The 18,188-nt window shown below is 42.8% G+C and overlaps 1 protein-coding gene across 3 annotated transcripts in view; it reads right to left on the minus strand.

The window, feature by feature from the left end:
* LOC144162553 (receptor-type tyrosine-protein phosphatase kappa-like) overlaps positions 1-6,073 on the minus strand; it is a 616,238-nt gene extending 610,165 nt beyond the window's left edge. For all 3 annotated transcript variants that reach the window (XM_077693141.1, XM_077693140.1, XM_077693142.1), the window contains exon 1: positions 5,945-6,073. In XM_077693141.1, coding sequence (XP_077549267.1) covers positions 5,945-6,029 — 85 coding nt within the window. In that variant the 5' untranslated portion in view covers positions 6,030-6,073. The remainder of the gene's footprint in view (positions 1-5,944) is intronic.
* Between the last annotated feature and the right edge of the window lie 12,115 nt (positions 6,074-18,188).

An 18,188-nucleotide genomic window follows, 5' to 3' on the forward strand; every position in this document is an offset into this window, starting at 1 on the left:
TTAGCTAAGATGGCAAAATGTCATTAGTGTGACCAAAGCTTCGGCTATTTGCGGAAGTTGTTATGACGAGCCCGGTCTTCCAGTTCGTTTAGATGCAACTTTAATGCGTAATTTTGCGTGGTTCGTTTCCAGATCGTTGAACCAGAACTGGAAACTCACTGGATCCTTGATCCAGTGAGTTTCCAGATCGTTGAACTTCTGTTCAATATGATTCAACCGGCCTTGTGTATTTGTCACGGTTGTTTCAATTACTGTTTGGCCGGTTTTAGTACTTTTTACTTCCGTAATAAATTTAGCTTGACATATGGAACTTTGCGCTTACCATATATGAATGTCTTTGAGCAGTTAAAACACAATTTTCATCTGTTCGGCCAAGATATCGGACAATGAATTAATCCCTAACGGTGCTTCAGAACGAGTAGGAGGCCCGTGGTTGCTTTCTATATCGCCTGAACACCGCAACAAAGGCGCCATAAATACCCATTCACCAACCGTGTCACAAAACACCCATGGGCACGGGAACAGCAGGAATAAAGGGTTACCATTTTTTCTAGCGTGTAAGGAATAATTGTTACAAACCTGGATGTTGAAAAAAGTTAGCTCCAATCCGCCCTGTGAATGTGGTTGAAAAGCAAAGATATAACGGCACCCACTAGGATTACCCATGCGACGTAGCTTACATTCACACACGTCGTTCTACAAATACTGAAACCAGAGAGATGTGAAATGCAATTAACCACACTCTCTATAAATTCAAAGCGATATTCTTGGTAAGGTTAAATTAATGCATGATGCATTAACGGTGATTGGGTGAGCTGTATAGGTGTAGCACAAGTGAGTAAAATTTTTTTTATAAAATTAAAGCTGAAACCCGGTGTTATCCGATCGCACTTCCCCGTCTCTGCCGTCGCGGACTGAAGCGACGAGATGGGTGGAAGAGACAGAGGAGGAGCAGGAGGCCTGAAGGAGGAAGAAATACCTCTATTCAGATTTCAGAACGGCCCAGTATGCGGCCCACTGGAGTGCTTCTTTCTTCACTGTAGCCCATATTCAGTCCGCGCCACCTGTGCTGTGTCCACGAGCTGAACCTGGGTAGGCAGAGAGGGGCTGGACAGCAGCATCTCCCTTTGCTCTTGCTCGGTAGTTGATGGAAGGAGAGGAGGGTGCTGAGGGCTAAAGCCGCACACCCCGATTATGTGGCAGGGTGTTCCTACTTCTGAGCAAAATTTACATTCAGCGTAGTAGCGATTCGGGTGCATTAAGTGAAGACGCGTCAGGTGTGGGAAGGAGACGGATTGTACGAGCCGTAGGTTCGTTTGTTGTTGTATGGAAAGCTACGGGTAAGATGAAGATAGGGTCTGTCTCAGAAGGCGATAATGCTGGGTTATGTCGCTGAAAGAGACAAGCTGGTGACTGCCCTCGTTCAGCTACATAGCACGGAGGGGGATGGGGTAAAAGCGCAGGCTTGGTGGGCGTATTCGTTGCCATCAATGAAAGCGTGAGCGGGTGTCCACATGAGCTGAACGGAGCTATTTGGGGAGTGGTTTTTTAGTCCCCGCAGTGCAGGCCAGGACACCAAACCTGACTTTTGATTCTGGTAGGCTTGCTGGGCATCGGTCAGCACCTTATGAACCCCTATTTGAGTGAGACCCAAGGCGATGGCTGTTCCTTCTGTTGCTTTCATGTCTTCGGTCTCGAGTGAGGCACGAGCAAGGAGGTTGGTTCTGGAGGTAGCCGCGATGATGGCGTACTCCTGCCCTCGATGTTGGGAGGCGTCTGTGTAGATAACTGCATGATCTCCACCGAGGCTTGTGTTGAGCGCTTGAGCCCGTGCTTTTCAGTGACCATCGTCGTGTGAGGGTTTCGTATTTCTAAGCAAACGGAGCATCTTTAGTTCTTGTCTTCAAAAGTTCAGGAGTACATCATGCGGAGTGACATTGTGTTCTGCCCAGCCAATCTGCTGGAGGATGTGGCCGCCCGCCGCAGTTCCGCTCATTAGGAGCTTCTGGATAGAAAGATGGCCCTCTATCAGCTCTTCCACGGTTTTGTAGAGCCCCGTGCTGAACAGCCTCTCTGTGGACGAACCCATGGGAAGAAAAATGGCTTGGTCAACCGCCTTTCCAATCATTATATGAAACATCGTTATGTCCTCTTTGCCGAGAAGAAGATAGGGGTTGACGTAAGTGATTCTCCAGAGGACAAAAGCTTGAACTAATCGAAAGGTATCGGATCCCTTGAGGCCTCGCCTCTTGTAGGCAACTCACCTGATCACGTGCATGGTTTTATTTATTTGACTGTACTTAAGGCGCTGCAAAGATACGTCACTCTTGGCGTTGGCCTGAAGATGTAGGCCCAGGATGTTGAAGCTGGGGCTTGGCATGATGGCCTGGCCATCAAGGAATATTTGGATCTGTTCCTTGCGTTGTCGTTTGGGGTGAGGCGGGTGACGAGGAGCTGAGAGTTTTTACGTGAACACTGGAAGCCACAGGTTTTAGCACATTGGCGTACTAGAACTGAGATTGCATGGGTAGGTGTGAGCTTCTTTTAATCGCTATCGCGTTACATTCAATGAGAATGCAGGGGTTAAACCCGAGGATGTGATTGATGAGTGCCCCGATTGTCGTCCCCGCTTCCGCGTGGGCTCGTTGCTAAATCGGTAAGACAACGGGCTCTGGCTTTGTTACTCAATTAGTTCCAGGTTCAAATCCAGGTGGTTCTACTAAATTTTTTTATTTGTTCGCGGGACGTTTTTTGTTCACACCAACGTTCGCGGAAGAATCATCGTTGGGTAAAGGTAAAAAGCTTTGCTTTAAAGCAATTTTCGACTACAGAACAGCCAAATTCGATGCGATCAACAGTGAATTGTACAAATGTCTTGACGTATTCCTGACGGATTTTAATAACCGTTACGTTTAGTCTAACTGGGTTATGTTCGTTGTCGAAGTAAATCGCCTCACTGTGAAGCACATACCAACCTACACCATTGCTAGTAACGCACAATCACCATGGTATAACGTCACTATCAAGAGGATTTCTATTATGAAAAAAAACGGCTTTATCGCTCAGATAAGCTTTCACCAACCAACGCACGATGTGCCGCTTTTAAAACCGCATCTATTGATTAAGTAAGAGCACTCGAACACGCCAAAAATTACTTCATTTCTAACGTAGTGCCATCCATGTGAAAAACAATGTTACCAATTTCCCAACTTTACACCCGGCATAAAAACAAATGTAAAACGTTTTGGTGCGTTATTAATCCCCGGAAAGAAGATTCCATTTGATGGCAAGACTCGTTCGGTGACGCAGTTCTCATAAATCAATGTGCGACCGCCCTTAACCACACATTTGCCACCAGTTTTTCTAAAGCATTAGACATTCTGCTACCTACTACCCTTCCCTACAATTACGTCCCTATGCCACCAACAGTTGTTAACGTCCCTGGTATCGCTTCTCTTATTAACAAATAAGCAATCATTCCTCACCTTGTTACGATTATATCAATACCAAATATTTATTAAATACCGTAGGAATAAGTTCCATCATATTATATAACGTTTTCCAACAATCACTTGACACTTCTACTCTCCCAACTAAAGAAAAAATCGCGAAGGTGGTCGCCATTCATATATCTGGTAGAAAGTGTTCCCGCACTAACTATCGCCCCAACTCCCTAACCTGTACGTGCTTTAAACTACTATAACGCGTAATATTAACAAACGTTGTAAATTTGTTTGAAAGCAACTTATTCTTCGCAACAGCTCAGCACAGCTTTCGCAAGTGATACTCTTGTGAAACCCAACTTATTTGTTTTAGTGATAAATTACACGGTATTTTGAACAACTAATCACAAGCTGATAGCATTTTCTTAAATTTATCTAAAGCATTTCATAAGGTCTATCATAAACTATTAGTTCATAAGTTAGCCAACCTAATCTTGATCCTAACGTGCTCAAATGGATTGAATCATTTCTCACAAATCGCTCACAATTTGTTTATGCAAATGGGTTCAGTTTTAATTATACCGATGAACACTCTGGCGTTCCTCAGAGATGAGTAATTTCGGCCTTTCTTGTTTTTCATCTATAATAATGACCTTGCCTCTGCTATAAATTCTAGTATTCATCTATTTGCTGATGAATGCGTTACTTGTTGTGAGGTAGACAATATAAATGATTACTGTATTGTTCATTCATTCCTTAACACAGTTGCTAACTGGTGCCGCGTACGGATAATGGCACTTATCATTAACAAGTGTAATGCTACGCGCGAGTCCCGAAGTGTTTGCTGTCAGTTTACTTAGAATTTAAATGACACACCTCTTGCATCTACTACCTCCTACAAATACCAGGAGTTCACATTACATCAAATCTCACTTGGGCACTGCACATCTAACAGAAAATCAGCAACGCTAACCGCACGCCTCGGTACTTACGCAGTAACTTTTATAGAGCTCCATTCTCACTAAAATTATCCCTCTACAAAACATTAATTCAACATAAATTAGAATATGTTTCATTGGTATGGGATCCCTGTTACCGCAACTTGATTACATCGCTTGAACTTGTTAAGAATAATTCTACACGGTTGATATCTTCAAATTACAACCGCACTGCCAGCATGTCAGTAATGGAACCTAGTCTATCATTGCCTACTTTGTCGTCTCGAAGAAAAGTGTTCGCCTATAAACCTTTTGAAATTCTTCGTCTTGGTGGTTACCATTAGATCAGTGGGCTGTGCTAGCGGCCTTATAATTGGCGCAGTCGACAGGATGATGTAACTGCAAATGCGCAACACAGCCCAGAAGATGTCATGACCTTATTGAAGATTAACCAATGAAAAGGTTTATAAACTTTTCATAAATTGTACCACCATTTTATCTTGCACGACGAACTTATTCCACAGCCCCAGAATCTATCCCATCACTTCAATAACCCTGACAAAGTTACATTATCACCTACACTAATCCAGCTGCACCGTCATTCTTGCCTCGTTCTTCCGTGAATGGAATCAGCTTGCCCCTGAAATTGTGTCTATGAATGATAACCATCATTTTCGTAAAACACTAGCTAGAACTGTACACTCACGATCCGCTTAATTGATTTTTAATATTTGCACTGTGACATCTTGATTGTAATCGTGCTAACGCTGTATTCTGTTTTTTTCTCCGTTCAGCATGTACCATGCCTTTTCAATATAAACCACTCCCCTCTGTAATGCTTTTTGGTCTTAAGGGTATAATAAATAAATAAATAAATAAATAAATAAGTGAATGAATGAAATTTTATTGACACAAGGATGGCGACTCGGCCTATGTGGGGGCGGATGAGGAGGGTGGTGTCAATTCGGGAAAACTTTACATTCTCAGATGAACGCCAGCAGCGAGAGCGAAGTCCCACAAGAGACGTCGCACACAGCGAAGTCCCACAGCGAAGCTGCGGCTGATTTCACCGTGGCCATAGAAGGCCTAGGTGGGATGTGCTACGTGGTTTAGTCTTCAAGTGGCGATTGCTGCTGTGTGAACGGTCCGATGTAATTAAAACTGGGTCAATGAACCGGACGTAATTTTCAGAAGCAGATAATACCAGTTACTTCAAGAAAAATGCGGAGAAACAGCTTAAAGGCACAGGTCAAGGTGGGACACCATGCAGCGTTCGTGTTCTTCGCTGGGCTGCTTCTTCGTCGAGCAAGCGCCGAGAGCGCTGCATTTGACGTAATGAATACGCGAGAGTACACTTGGCAGCGTAGGGAGTTGGGTGACAATGGTAAAGCCGGCGCCGGTAAGTTAATTGTACACGTAACTACTCGCACATCTGCACTCGAATGCAGCGGTGTCGGGTCCTCGTGAAGAAAGTTTATGGCAAAACTAATCATTATGCGTAAAAGTGTGCTGTCGCGCCTTTCCATGCTCTACAACGCAAAGTAAGCACAGAGAGAAACTTACTGCGAACAATCACCCTGAAGACGCCCCGATGTTTTCCAGGTGCATCACCAGGACCTTGGGCAATGTACACTCCGCTGTGGTACATGTCGACTCTTGGTATGTTCCACTGAGAGGGATCCCTTGGGGTGCGGATCCTGAAAGTTACCCCCTCAGAGTCAACTCTGGCCCAGTATGACACATTGGGGGTCGCGCTTTCTCCGGGTGCAGCCTGAACCCGTAGAGTTACAGAGTCGTTCAAGCTGGCGGTGACAGTGTACTTCTGGGGCAGGAAACCAGGATTGACTGCGCAAAAACGAACAGAAATAATGGAACTGAGAGTTCTAAAGTCATTCGAAAAAAGTGAGAGTAGTTTTTTAACAGCGAAGCTGTTTAGCAATTTGTTGATTCCAGCGTTTCACAAAACTTAGCATACAATTTAAAGAAAACAAATCGCCGGCAGGATTGAAACCGGAGTCAGGTAGACCAACGGTCTTAGAGCCACTCGTCTTACCCACTCGGTTACGACCGGATTTCTTCGTTTTTCTTTATTACATGGGAGACTATGCTGAGGCGCGACAGTACGAGGACTACATAGAAAAGGAAAAAAAGAATACCCTTAAGTTAGGAGGAGCACAAACTCATCAAAATTCAGGCAAACACACACAAGCATTTGAAACAAAGAATCAGTCAGGAGGTTGGTAATGCGAATTATACACACCATGTACAAATGCCAATGTTTAACGGATATCTGACTTTGTTGATCTTGGTGGCTCAGCATGCCTATCGCATAAGCGACACCGCCACAGACTGTATAAACCAATCAACACAAACATGTCATAGTGTGGGTTACCATGATAGGCAAACGGCAAACATCGGATTAAGAAAGACGTAATACCGAGGTGTTTCCTGAGCGTTCGCTGCAAAATGTATCAGTAAAAGACAGCATCTCTGCAATCTACAAAGCCGTGATCAATTGTCTCTTCTCGAGAACGGAGCCTATAGTCTGCCCATCAAGTGGATTTCATTTTAAACAATAACTTCATTTACATATAAATATAAACTTTGTGCGCAGGCTAAACATGATTCAGGTGTAGCAATGACAGCACCTGTGCCAGTTACATTTTTTGATCAGTGAGAAGACAGTGAACGTAAATCCAGAAAAAAAGGCTAAACTAACAACAAGAACTACGAAAATATCAACACAGTTCGTTCAGTTTCAGTTTCACTTTATTACACAAACAGGTGAAATAACATAGCATTAGTATACAGGCAGGGGTCCCATAGTGAAGAACACTGCAGGTGGGACCCCTGATGGTTGGTAACAAAGTGAAGAGTAGGTGCAGTCGCTGAACGACAAATTGTGCATAAGGATTATACAATTGCAAAACAAAGTATTAAGCCACGAACTCTCAGAATAGTGTTGACAGGTCGGATAAAAGCAGGAGTAAAAAAATGCTTAGAGTCGGCGAGAAACTAATCTACATACAGATGCATGTACACATGTGGTTACACGGACATATACAGATAATACAGATATCTACAGTTTAGGGTGTAATGTATTTTCACCAGTAATATATATTTTTTTCAAATACGTTGCCGCATACACATGTAATGAAAATGAATGAATGAATGAATGAATGAATGAATGAATGAATGAATGAATTCTTTATTTCTACTTATGTACATCTATATCTAAGGATATTTTCGTATAAAGTGGCGGGGCCAAGGAAGAAAGCTGTACTAGACAGCTTGACTAGCCCTTGGCCCCGCAGGGTACAAAGCAAAGGCAAAGTGATCAGCACTTCAGACAACAAGTAAACGAGAAAAAAAATCAACAAAAGAAAAAAAGGGGGCCGTGTTACTGCACAAACAAAAAAATTAGTGATTGTGTAGTCCACGTTATATTTACTCAACCGGTTTAGCAATGAGGGTACAACAAAAGACAACATCTGTGAGCCGTAATTTTCTCTGGGGCATGTTACAATCCATTTGTCAGGTTGTCGTGTAGGATAAGGTAGTTTTCACTCGGTGAGGTTTGCTAATTAAAGAAAACTGTTTTGCTGGTGGGACAAGGAAGCTTTTCTATAGGCCATGAATAAACGTATGTCGTATAAGGTTAGAATTCTGAATTTATTTAGGGTATTCAAGGCCGGTTCTATGGATTAATCTAATTGAATATTGAAAATTGCTCGCAACGCTCCTTTTTGCAAAATAAATATTTTCGTTTATTTGTCTGGGTTGTCAATCCCCAGACAAGTTGACAATAGTTTGATGGGGCAGAAAAAGAGGTTTAGTATATGGTTTAAGATAGCCGTAAGGTTTAGGATATGGTAAGGTGCACCAAATATGACGAGGTATGATGGGTCAATTGAAGAACGAAGTAAGCGCTTAAATGACTTGAGAGATCAGGAGGTTTTGTTAATGTAGGCCAAGTTATTCCACTGCTTATTTGCGGCAAATTCAAAACTGTGCTTTCCGTAGTTCGTCCTTATTTTTTGGAGTATAAAACTATTTTCTTCCGAAAATCGGGTGTTATGGTTAGCCAGATCCCGTCTACCTATTACATACAAAAGATTTTGGTTGTTGAACAGGCGGAATGCCGTAATACTTACACTAAACGCTATAAGCCTATCTAGACGGAAAATTCCAAGTTCTCGATACAGGGGATTGACATGAACATTGTAAGGGCTACGAGTGATAATGCGAAGTGCTTGATTTGGGATATATCGCACTGGTTCTAAATGAACTTGGTATGTCAGCCCCCAGGCTTCGATGCAATACCTCAGATGGCTGTGAATGAAAGCATTGTAGAATGTAAGCAGTGTCTGCGGGCGAAATTAATAGCGGACTTTGATGAGTACTCTTATGCAATATGCCATCTTTTTTCTCAGTGCAGTGGTATGGCCATTGAATTTCAAGAGATTGTCAAGCTGAACTCCAAAGAATGTGCATTGATTGCAAGGAAAGTTAGGGTACATATCAATCTATAACGATTGCAGGTTGCCGGTTTGATTTCGAGAACTGAAGACTACGTACATTGTTTTCGGCGGAGTGATTACTAATTTGTTTTTATGACACCGGCTGTTTACATGAGAGAGATCTCGGGATAATCTGTTCGTAACTGTTTCTATTGATTTATGCGAAGTATAAATAGTCGTATCGTCAGCATACATGAGACATTCTGTTGAGGCAGAAAGACAGGTAGGAAGGTCGTTTATGTAGGCTAAAAATAGTAGAGGCCTTAATATTGACCCTTGCGGGACACTAATGTTAATTATTTTTTTATCTGAAAGTGCCCCACAAACACTAACTATAATACTCTGTTTAACAGATAATTGCGAAAATGCTGCAAAGGTGGTCCTACTATGCCATAAGCAGCAAGTTTTCTGAAAAGGATGTGGTAATCGATGGAATCAAAAACGCTTTCGTAAGGTCCCGAAAAACCGATCCAACAAGCTTACCCTCGTCTATTTCACGTTTGAATTTGTCAGTAAGGGCTTTGAGCGCTAGGGTTGTCGAAAAACCAAGGCGAAATCCGAATTGTCTTGGTGTAAGAATACAATGTTTCTAGAAATAGCTAAAAACCCTCTGTTGAATTATTTTTCAACCACCTTACAAAAGAAGGGGAGTATAGATATGGGTCTATAGTTTGTTATTAGCGTCTTGTCACTTTTTTTATGTATTGGAACTACTTTACCTTGCTTTAGTTGGTCCGGAAAAACACCAGTTTTGATAATCAAATTTACATTATGAGCGAAAGGTTCTGCAATATAGTCAACGACATGTTTGATGTGATGGGCGTTAATACCGTCAAGACCACAACTAGTACTTTTCATATTAAGAATAGCACTCTTAACCTCTAAATGCGTACAAGGAAACACAAAAAATGATCGTGGGACACGTGGAAGGCTATCGGCCTTGTTTATGGAAGAGTGGTTATCTATGAGATTAGCGGTGTTGGTGCTTGGTGAATTCGAAAAGGCCGTACTAAAAGCGTTCGCGATATCTCTCTGGTCTTGGAATATGTTGTTGTCCTGATGCATTTTGGTTATTTCACTTTTATCTGCTGTTTTTTTTTCAGAAAAGTATTCAGTATACGCCATTGCTTAGCCATGTTGTTACCGGCATCAGAGATCTGTTTTTCAAGATATGTTCTTTTGGTAGGTTTGAGTAGTGACGTCAAGGTGTTCGAGTATATTTTGTAAAGTTGTTTTAAAACATCATTGAATGGTTGCCTTTTCATTTTTCTATACAGATTTTCTTTTTTACGCATACTCTTTAGTAAACTGTGAGATATCCACGCGTTTTACGGCAACAAGTAATTCTTGCTACATGATCTGACCGAAGTGGAAGAGTCTATTGTGGATTTAAGAGTTGAATAAAAACGCAGGCCATACAGCAACACTGCCCGAACAGCAGCAACACAGGTTATACCGTAACCAAGGCTGAAAGAATTCTGTGGGTCTCATAAGCCGTTGCTAATCTCTCATTCTCGGCTGTGATGGTGGGGAGAGGAATCCAACCACCTGCTCGACACAGAACACGTGAAAGGGTACACGTTGTGCCTGGGGTCACCTAGTTTAAGTGTGCGCGTTCCATTCGTTCGTTCGTTCTGCTCCTTCGATTTGCTTCTTCTTCGCTGCTACAGCCACAAAAGAGAGTAAAGGTCTTTGAGGCAGCGAGGAAAAAGCAAATCGGCTGCAATTCAAGTCCTACGTTCAAGTCTCACGTGTTAGTGTGAGCTTCCTTTATTTTTTTGTTAACATTCACACGATAATTATACATAGAGTAAGGTTTGGTACAATGAAATATCTGTGATTTAAGCTGGAGGAATCCGATCAAAAGTATCGCACCTTTTTGTCGTGTACTGAGTAGACAACACGGTGACAGTTATTGACGTCGGCAGGGGGATGCAAAAAAGGATTTGCCATCTCCAAGCAACCAAGGAACACATTGCCATGCGCAATTGCCCTCTCTCTCTTTCTAGTCAATACAATGGGTTTGCCCCCTCAACACAAAATCCTGCCTACGCCCATGGCGGCAGTCACAGGAGTTGGACCCATGCCTAAGCGACTTTAGACACGAAAGCTGTGGTGATGATTTTAGATTTAAGACCGTCGCCAAACAATAAGCTGATAACTCTGACACCCCTGATAAAACGAACTGATGGAAGGTAATTGTGCTGGACGTTATGAAGTGCGAGACAATGTTGCTGTTCAGCTTTCGCATCATTCACTGAGCTATTCTCTGCGCCAACCATTCCTTTTTCTTCGCCCTACACACACAGAGTGCCCGCCAACGTGTAACAAGCATTCTGATTACGGCAATGGCAGACTAGTTGGGCCTTTTGGGTTTCTTAACTGAGCATTTATCTCTATTTTACGCACAAACACCGCAGGTTCTTTCCGGTATTACATATTGTTTGCGCTCACCAGCACTCGTGACTAGCTGTGGGATTCAGTCGTATTGCTCCGTATATTCTTCTCACCGTGCGCCTCACCGGCCTTTACTCGGTTAGGGAGAGCGTCGGTGCTGCAGCTATTCGATCGATCAAGTTACGATCGGCACACCGACTAGGCTTGAACTTCAAGCAGCTCATTCCGTTCGTTAAGGAGATTCCGTCAGTTCTTGTTACGATCTATGCACCTTTGTGAGGAGGGGTAGGACATTACGTCACGTTTAAAAACCAGGGTGAAATTGCTCAAACTCAGCCAGAGCAGGTCGGTAAAAGTTTACGCGCGAAAAAAAGGGAAATATAGCCAGAGAGGAAGAGAGAAGTAAAATTTTTGCGTGGGCTGAAAATGAAGTAAGGAAGGAGATGGGTAGTAACCTTCATTATTCTTTTCCCCTAAGTGGCGGTGAGGGGCCCTTGAGCCCTGGCGGCATCATCAAGAATTCGGACAGCGTTCAATTGAGTGTCCAGGTCACAGCTGAGCATAACGCTCTCCAATTGCCCTGAAGTAAGAATAGCAATCGATTGCAGAATATTTCTTTTTTCCAAGGGACATATCCTCACCAGAAATGTTGGACGCTAGCCCCTGCGGAACACAATTTACAATTGTCTTCACAGAGCTCAAGGTAGTAAACGACAGTAACTTTGAAAACCGTAGTGCTTTATTCTCCTCTTTTGAGGCTGCACACGTTGCAGAGAAAAAATGGTTGCAGTTAAAGAAAAGCTCCCCAGATGGGGTTGCTTACCTTCTGGTCCGTAATACATAGCAGGTGAACCGACATTGGAAAGGGTAGATCTTTCTACCAGGCACCAGTACATATTCGTTCCTGTCAGTGGCCACTCTTTCGTTGATAAAGCTAGGAAGTAAGTCCCTGGAATTTTGGAGAATACACGGTAAACAAGTTTTGCAATTCACACAGAGTACAGCATAATAATACGATTGATCTCTGTAATTCCCTGAAAATTTAAGATACGTTTCTACTGCTGTATACCTGTGTTGAACCGCATGCGATATATTTAAGCAGTTGGTTATGAAATATGCAAATGCCTATTGATTACTGGTGTACAACAGCTTCTGTGCTGTCGCATGCGCGAGCTCGCACACACATATATTCAGGTAGGCGTATGTTTTTGTCACTGAATTGTTATTGGAGCATTTCTTCAACTTGTTCACATGGCCTCTATATTCAGCGCATCCTACCAACTGGTCTTGCAATGGCAGTTGAATCGTGGCTTTGATCAAGTTCCGTGTCTTTCTATTGGCCTGAAGACAGGGAGTTTGACAGCTCTGACCTCAGTGAGCAATTTTCGGTAGCTGAAAAGACGAATACAGCGGGTCACACCAAAGGATTCTTGAACTACAGATACCGTCCACTAGCCAGCTTTATTGTACTGCTCAACAATTTTTTCCTCGTCCTATGGTAGTCCCGAACGATGCCCGCTTACTGGTCAACGTATGCACCCGGAGGTGGCAAGCAAGATGAAATAAAAGTTTTTGTAGTGTAAAGCTGGCACCACGAAAACTTTCCCTGAATCCTCACTTTTCTTCAACCGGTGGAATTTGCTCAACATCTCCGAGCACTCCAGCTTTTCCGGGGATAATAACAGATTTCTTCCTGTTTAGGATTGCATAGAAAGCGTCAAATGTTTCTCGATATAATTACCGTTTATGAGTTTTGAGTGTTGGTCGATGTTTCTGAAATCGAGTAGCCAATTTTTTATCGAGTAGCCAAAAGAGATATTGCGATCACTTGGGCCATGATATTCCAGTTTCGATGCGATGTTGTCATTATAGATGAAATCTCGGTGCAATGCCGTGATGTCGAGCACTTCCTCTGCAAGTAAAAAAGAACCTGATCTCAAAGTTATGCACGTATTTTTAACAAGTTTTCAGGTTTGTTATACCAAAATGTATCATTACAACCTTGTTCCCTGGTTGTTTTAGGCTTAGTAATTAATAACACTACAGTGGAGACCGATGCAGTGCACAAAGTGTTAAAAAGGACAAGTGCCATTTTTGAAACGTGGATATATCATTCATTACTCCGTTTCACAACCTTTTGGGTGCGGACATTTTGCTGAACTAGTGGTAGGAGAAATGAATCAATGACCGCACGATTGATGATCAATGACGCCAATGACAGAAATCAATCAATGAACCTAGGGGTAGCAAAACTGTATGGCAGCAGAAAACGACAAATCTGCTTCGTGTACGTTAGAGGAGCCAATATATCTTAGGGCGGAAAACTTGTTGTATCTAACCGGATATAGGCAGACACGCTTGATGTATACACTTTATTATCACGGTATTACTCTTTTCCTGTATTTTTACTGTCTTGTTCTAAATATCAGCTTTAAATAACCACCGAAAAAACCGAAGTGTGCAGAGTTTTCTAGTACGCCACCTGCTCATTATTTGAGGGCAACACACAGCTGATCCATGACGCAACAGCCTTCAGTGGCCTAATACAATGTGGTTAACAAAAAATTCACTGGATGTATTTTTCCTTGATCAGAAAAATGCTTCAACTGTTCATAATTTCAGAACTGCGGCATGACTTCTTTACTTAATGCATGGTTGTGACTGCTTCCGTGGTCAGACAATTTCACCCCACGCTTTAAAATTTAAAACACTTATTATTATATTTCACCTATCCTCACGCTTACATCTACAACCAGTATACTGTAAAGACAGCTAGGTTTTCGAAGGCCGTGCCATTACATATATTGAACCCATAGTTGTGTTTGCAGGCACACTCCGGGGATGTGCTGTTCAGCGCACATTAAAATGTTACGTCCTCGACATAGTAAATGTAAGTTCTTAAAAGTAGGCTATCTCATTTTGAATGCTTGCACCAGCATTGGTGCCTTTAGGACTGTTTTCTTATAAGTGGCTCTATTCTGCCCCAAAACGGCAGACGTGAACCATAAAATGCGCAGATTCCCCAGGCGGCCGCCTCTTATTTACCTGGGTGGTTTCTATGCAGAGCTGAACGCCTACAACCAAAGAAAAAATCTCGGACTTGGCGGAGAATGTGGAAACGATTTACGACGTATAGTGTGTTTTCGCCCTACCTCGATGCTCTTTTGTCTACCTGACAATAAAGATGTCCTTACCACGATAAACTAGTTGCTTGTAAAACAGAGAAACACCGACACACAAAGGGAACCGTGATAGCCCGTGGGAGAGGTGCATACCTGTTATCCGCGGCGACGTGAATTGGAAATATCCTCCGAAGCCTAATACGCTAAAAGAATAAAAAGGGAAGAAAATGAAAGTTTGTCACATACATGTCAGCATCATCATCACCATCACAATGTTAACTATCGCGGTTGTTGTCGCGACCACTAGCACCATTGCCTATCGATTTCAACCGCACAACGAGGGCCGATCCGCTACACTTGCACCCACTCTCATCCGGTGTAGTCCGAATCCTCTTTTTTCTTATAAAAATATTACTTGCAGCCCGCCCGCCCGCCTTAGCGCGTTGTAAATAATTTTGCGCAAACCTTTCTTCAATTTACTCTCGATTCATTAATTTCTTCCAATGTTACAAATAATTGCTTGTTTCCGCTGTGCTATAACTCTATTAGCCCCTTATCTACTGTCTTCGCTCCAATTGCATTCTGCCACTTGTAATCAAATAAATCAAATATTCATTTTTCTTTGGTTTTAAATAAACCTCGGCCACGCAACTCGCGCTCCTCTGTGCCCACCCAAACAATGACGGTCTTCCGTCCCCTCTTGCCACTTACGTGATGAATGCAATACATGTTTGCTGGATTCAATTGAATGTTGCCGCGTTTGGACGGCTTGTGAGCCATTTGATAAAGCAGAATATCTCGCATCTCTTCGATACCGTGCTTCTCAGTTTACCGTCGTAGGAACTAATCAAGCGTCTATTTTTATTTGAAAAGATACTGGTGCTTTAAATTCTGTACTTGTGTTTTGCCTTAGTTATGCCCTTGATTTTCTTTGCCCTGATGAATGTGAACTTGCGGAAGCCATGGCAGCAGTTAATTTCCAGGGACGGAGATCCACAGTCATTATAGTGACTAGCCGTCAAGTATTTGAAGCACGAGACGGATAGGAGGACCGACTAAATATTTCGTGCAAGGTAACCAAAGCAAAGCTACTGTTCGTGAAGGGGCCATAAAACAAGATACATCTTTGTTCAGTTTTAAATAACTTTCCTTTGGTAACTCCCCGACCTCCACTGAGCGACAAAAGAGGTTTCACAATGAAAAAAATGTTGAAAACCGCTGAAATTTTACGTCATACTGGCGTTAAATGTGCAGGAATGACGTAACGAGCGCAAGCAATAAATGTATAGTTATAATTGTGTTTACTGCATATTATCATTCAATTTATACGATGAAACGAAACTAGAGGCGCCGGTACAACCACACAGTCGTATTTTTTTGCGGTGGCATAGGTAGGACGCCGCGAATTGCAGCAACAAGGTTACGTGACGTCATAGAGAAGCTGCCGGGAAGTTGCCGGGGAGTCGCCACTGCAGCGGCTGCTTCCTTTACAATCTCTATTATTTATTGGATCTAAAAATTAAAACTGCTTTCATCGTTATCGAGACAAGACAGTGTTTCTATGTACCAAACTTGTGTTTTTTCTTCATGCCTCTTTAAAGTGCCCGATCAGGCTGACGTATCGCTGCTTCAGCAGCTCGCCTATTCCCAAAGCGCGTTAGATACGCCGGTGGATGTGCATTTGCAATTAACGCCATCGATGTGGCCTGCATTCAGGAAGTGTGGTCGTAGCTGCATCAAATAAATCTGTTGAAAGGTTTGCTAGGGCTATCGCAGCTGCTATAGGCGCATGCATGGTCGGGTTACTTCGGTTTCTGAAGACACAGACAAATGATGCTCCTATACGGTTTGGCGACAGATCTTGTGTTTTATTTCTGATAGCACATGCTCGTTTAAGTTGGTCGGAAGATAAGTGCCTGACAACACATCACAAAAGCTCTTGGTGAAGGATATCACTTACTCATCTGACGTCACACCGTAGCGCATCGAACCCCTGAAATCTGAACGCCTTTGATCATACAGCATTAAAGAAACATTCCACGCCGATGGGTTCCATGAAGATATCCGTAAGTCGTGAAGAGCACTCTTGCAGATGGATGATCCCTAATGCAAACAAGGAATAAAAAAGGAAATAATTTGCAAGTGACTGAACAAATACAGTTTTCAGTCATGGAGAAATATGCATACCTCTCTAGAAGACTTAAAATTGCACCGGGAGCTTTCTTACGCGTCCCTTTGGTTGCATACCAGTGAGCAGTGACAGCAAAGTGGCCAGTTCATCGCTGTTTTCTTCTGCATTTTGGAGGTTGTTGGTTTTTGCCTCTCTTAACGCCTATCTCTAAACTTGTCTAAATTTGCTGCCACTGCCTCCCAGATTTGTCCACTTTTGGCCGTGTGGTTTTGTGCACTTGAAACAAAAATTTATCAATGTCGCCCACCATGCAACAAGTTATCAGTGGGCGTAGGAGGGAACTACTCCAGGAGATAAATAATGCCGGGGCTTGCTTGCGAAAATCAGAGAACTTTTAAGACGGAATGGGAACCCCAGAAGCATTGAGAATTTTCACAATGTCTTTTAGGAGAAGTCCTTAAGCCTTTGAGCTCTACAAGGCTTTTAAGGCATATAACGAAACCCTCACAGAACAAAACACGGCTTCGCGCGCGGATTTTGATGCCTTGACGAAACTACTGGCTGATACCGAGTCCCGCCTGCTTCACTCCGAGCAATGCTCCCGTAACAAAAACATCGAGATTAAAGGAACGGATGAGAAGCCTAACGAAAACGTCGTTGAGTTCCTGCAAACACTTGGAACACTTGCTGGAGTTCCAGTGACTCCACACGATATTAAGGCCTGTCATTGGGTTCCTTCTCAGGCGAAACCTATCTGCTTTGTTGTGAAGTTGGCTCGACACCAAAAGAGGGTTACACTCATTGATAAGGGTCGATAATTTCGGCTGAACAGCAAAGACTTTGTAAACATTCCTAACTCGACTGTCTACGTGAATGATCACTTATGCCCTCTCCCAAACCGTCTTCTTGCCATGGCTATCTCGAAAAAAAAACTGGTGGTAGGAAGTACGTCTGGTCACGAGGTGACAAAATATATGCTAATCAAACGGATGACCCTGATACAGTGGACATTCGCCATGACCGCGACCACGGAAAAATCGCGTAAAAGTTGCTCGCGCCTGTTTCCGAGACTTGATCCTTCCTTCTCTTCGCCCGCATGCAGCTAGTTTGTCAGGCTGCTTACGGGTCATCCGTTAAGCGAACGCTTTGACTTTCATTGACAGTATATTTTTCAGCCTCAATTTTTTCTCTTCTGCTCATGCAATGCAACCATTCACATCGAAATACAAATTTATGGACAGAAAGCGATTGGCCTTGACGCACAAGCTTTTTTCTAACTCTTCCAATCCTGATACCCTTGATAGGTAGTTCTGTTAATAGACTCGCCACCCGTCAGTCTCTCGCTGTGCTTCACTTTGTAGTTTTTACACTGCCCCATACCTTGCCACTTCTTTAAAACTTGCTTATGTTTGAGGAAAATCCTGTTTATTTAACGGAGTTAAAGCTTTTTCTAATTGAAAGATTTTCTATCTACAATCGGGTAGAAACAAGAATAATGCAGTTGAATGTCTCGGTAACGATACGAATACGCTTTTCAGTTTGATTATATTCCCCAAAACGTGGTTTGATTGCGAAAAAGATGTAGGAAACTATACCACAATACTTATCGTACTAGAGTGTAGCAAGGTTGTAATGAA

This window comes from Haemaphysalis longicornis, unplaced genomic scaffold (genome assembly GCF_048455015.1).
Source record: "Haemaphysalis longicornis isolate Haplotype H1 unplaced genomic scaffold, Haemaphysalis longicornis Haplotype H1 scaffold_12, whole genome shotgun sequence".
Lineage (NCBI taxonomy): Eukaryota > Metazoa > Arthropoda > Arachnida > Ixodida > Ixodidae > Haemaphysalis > Haemaphysalis longicornis.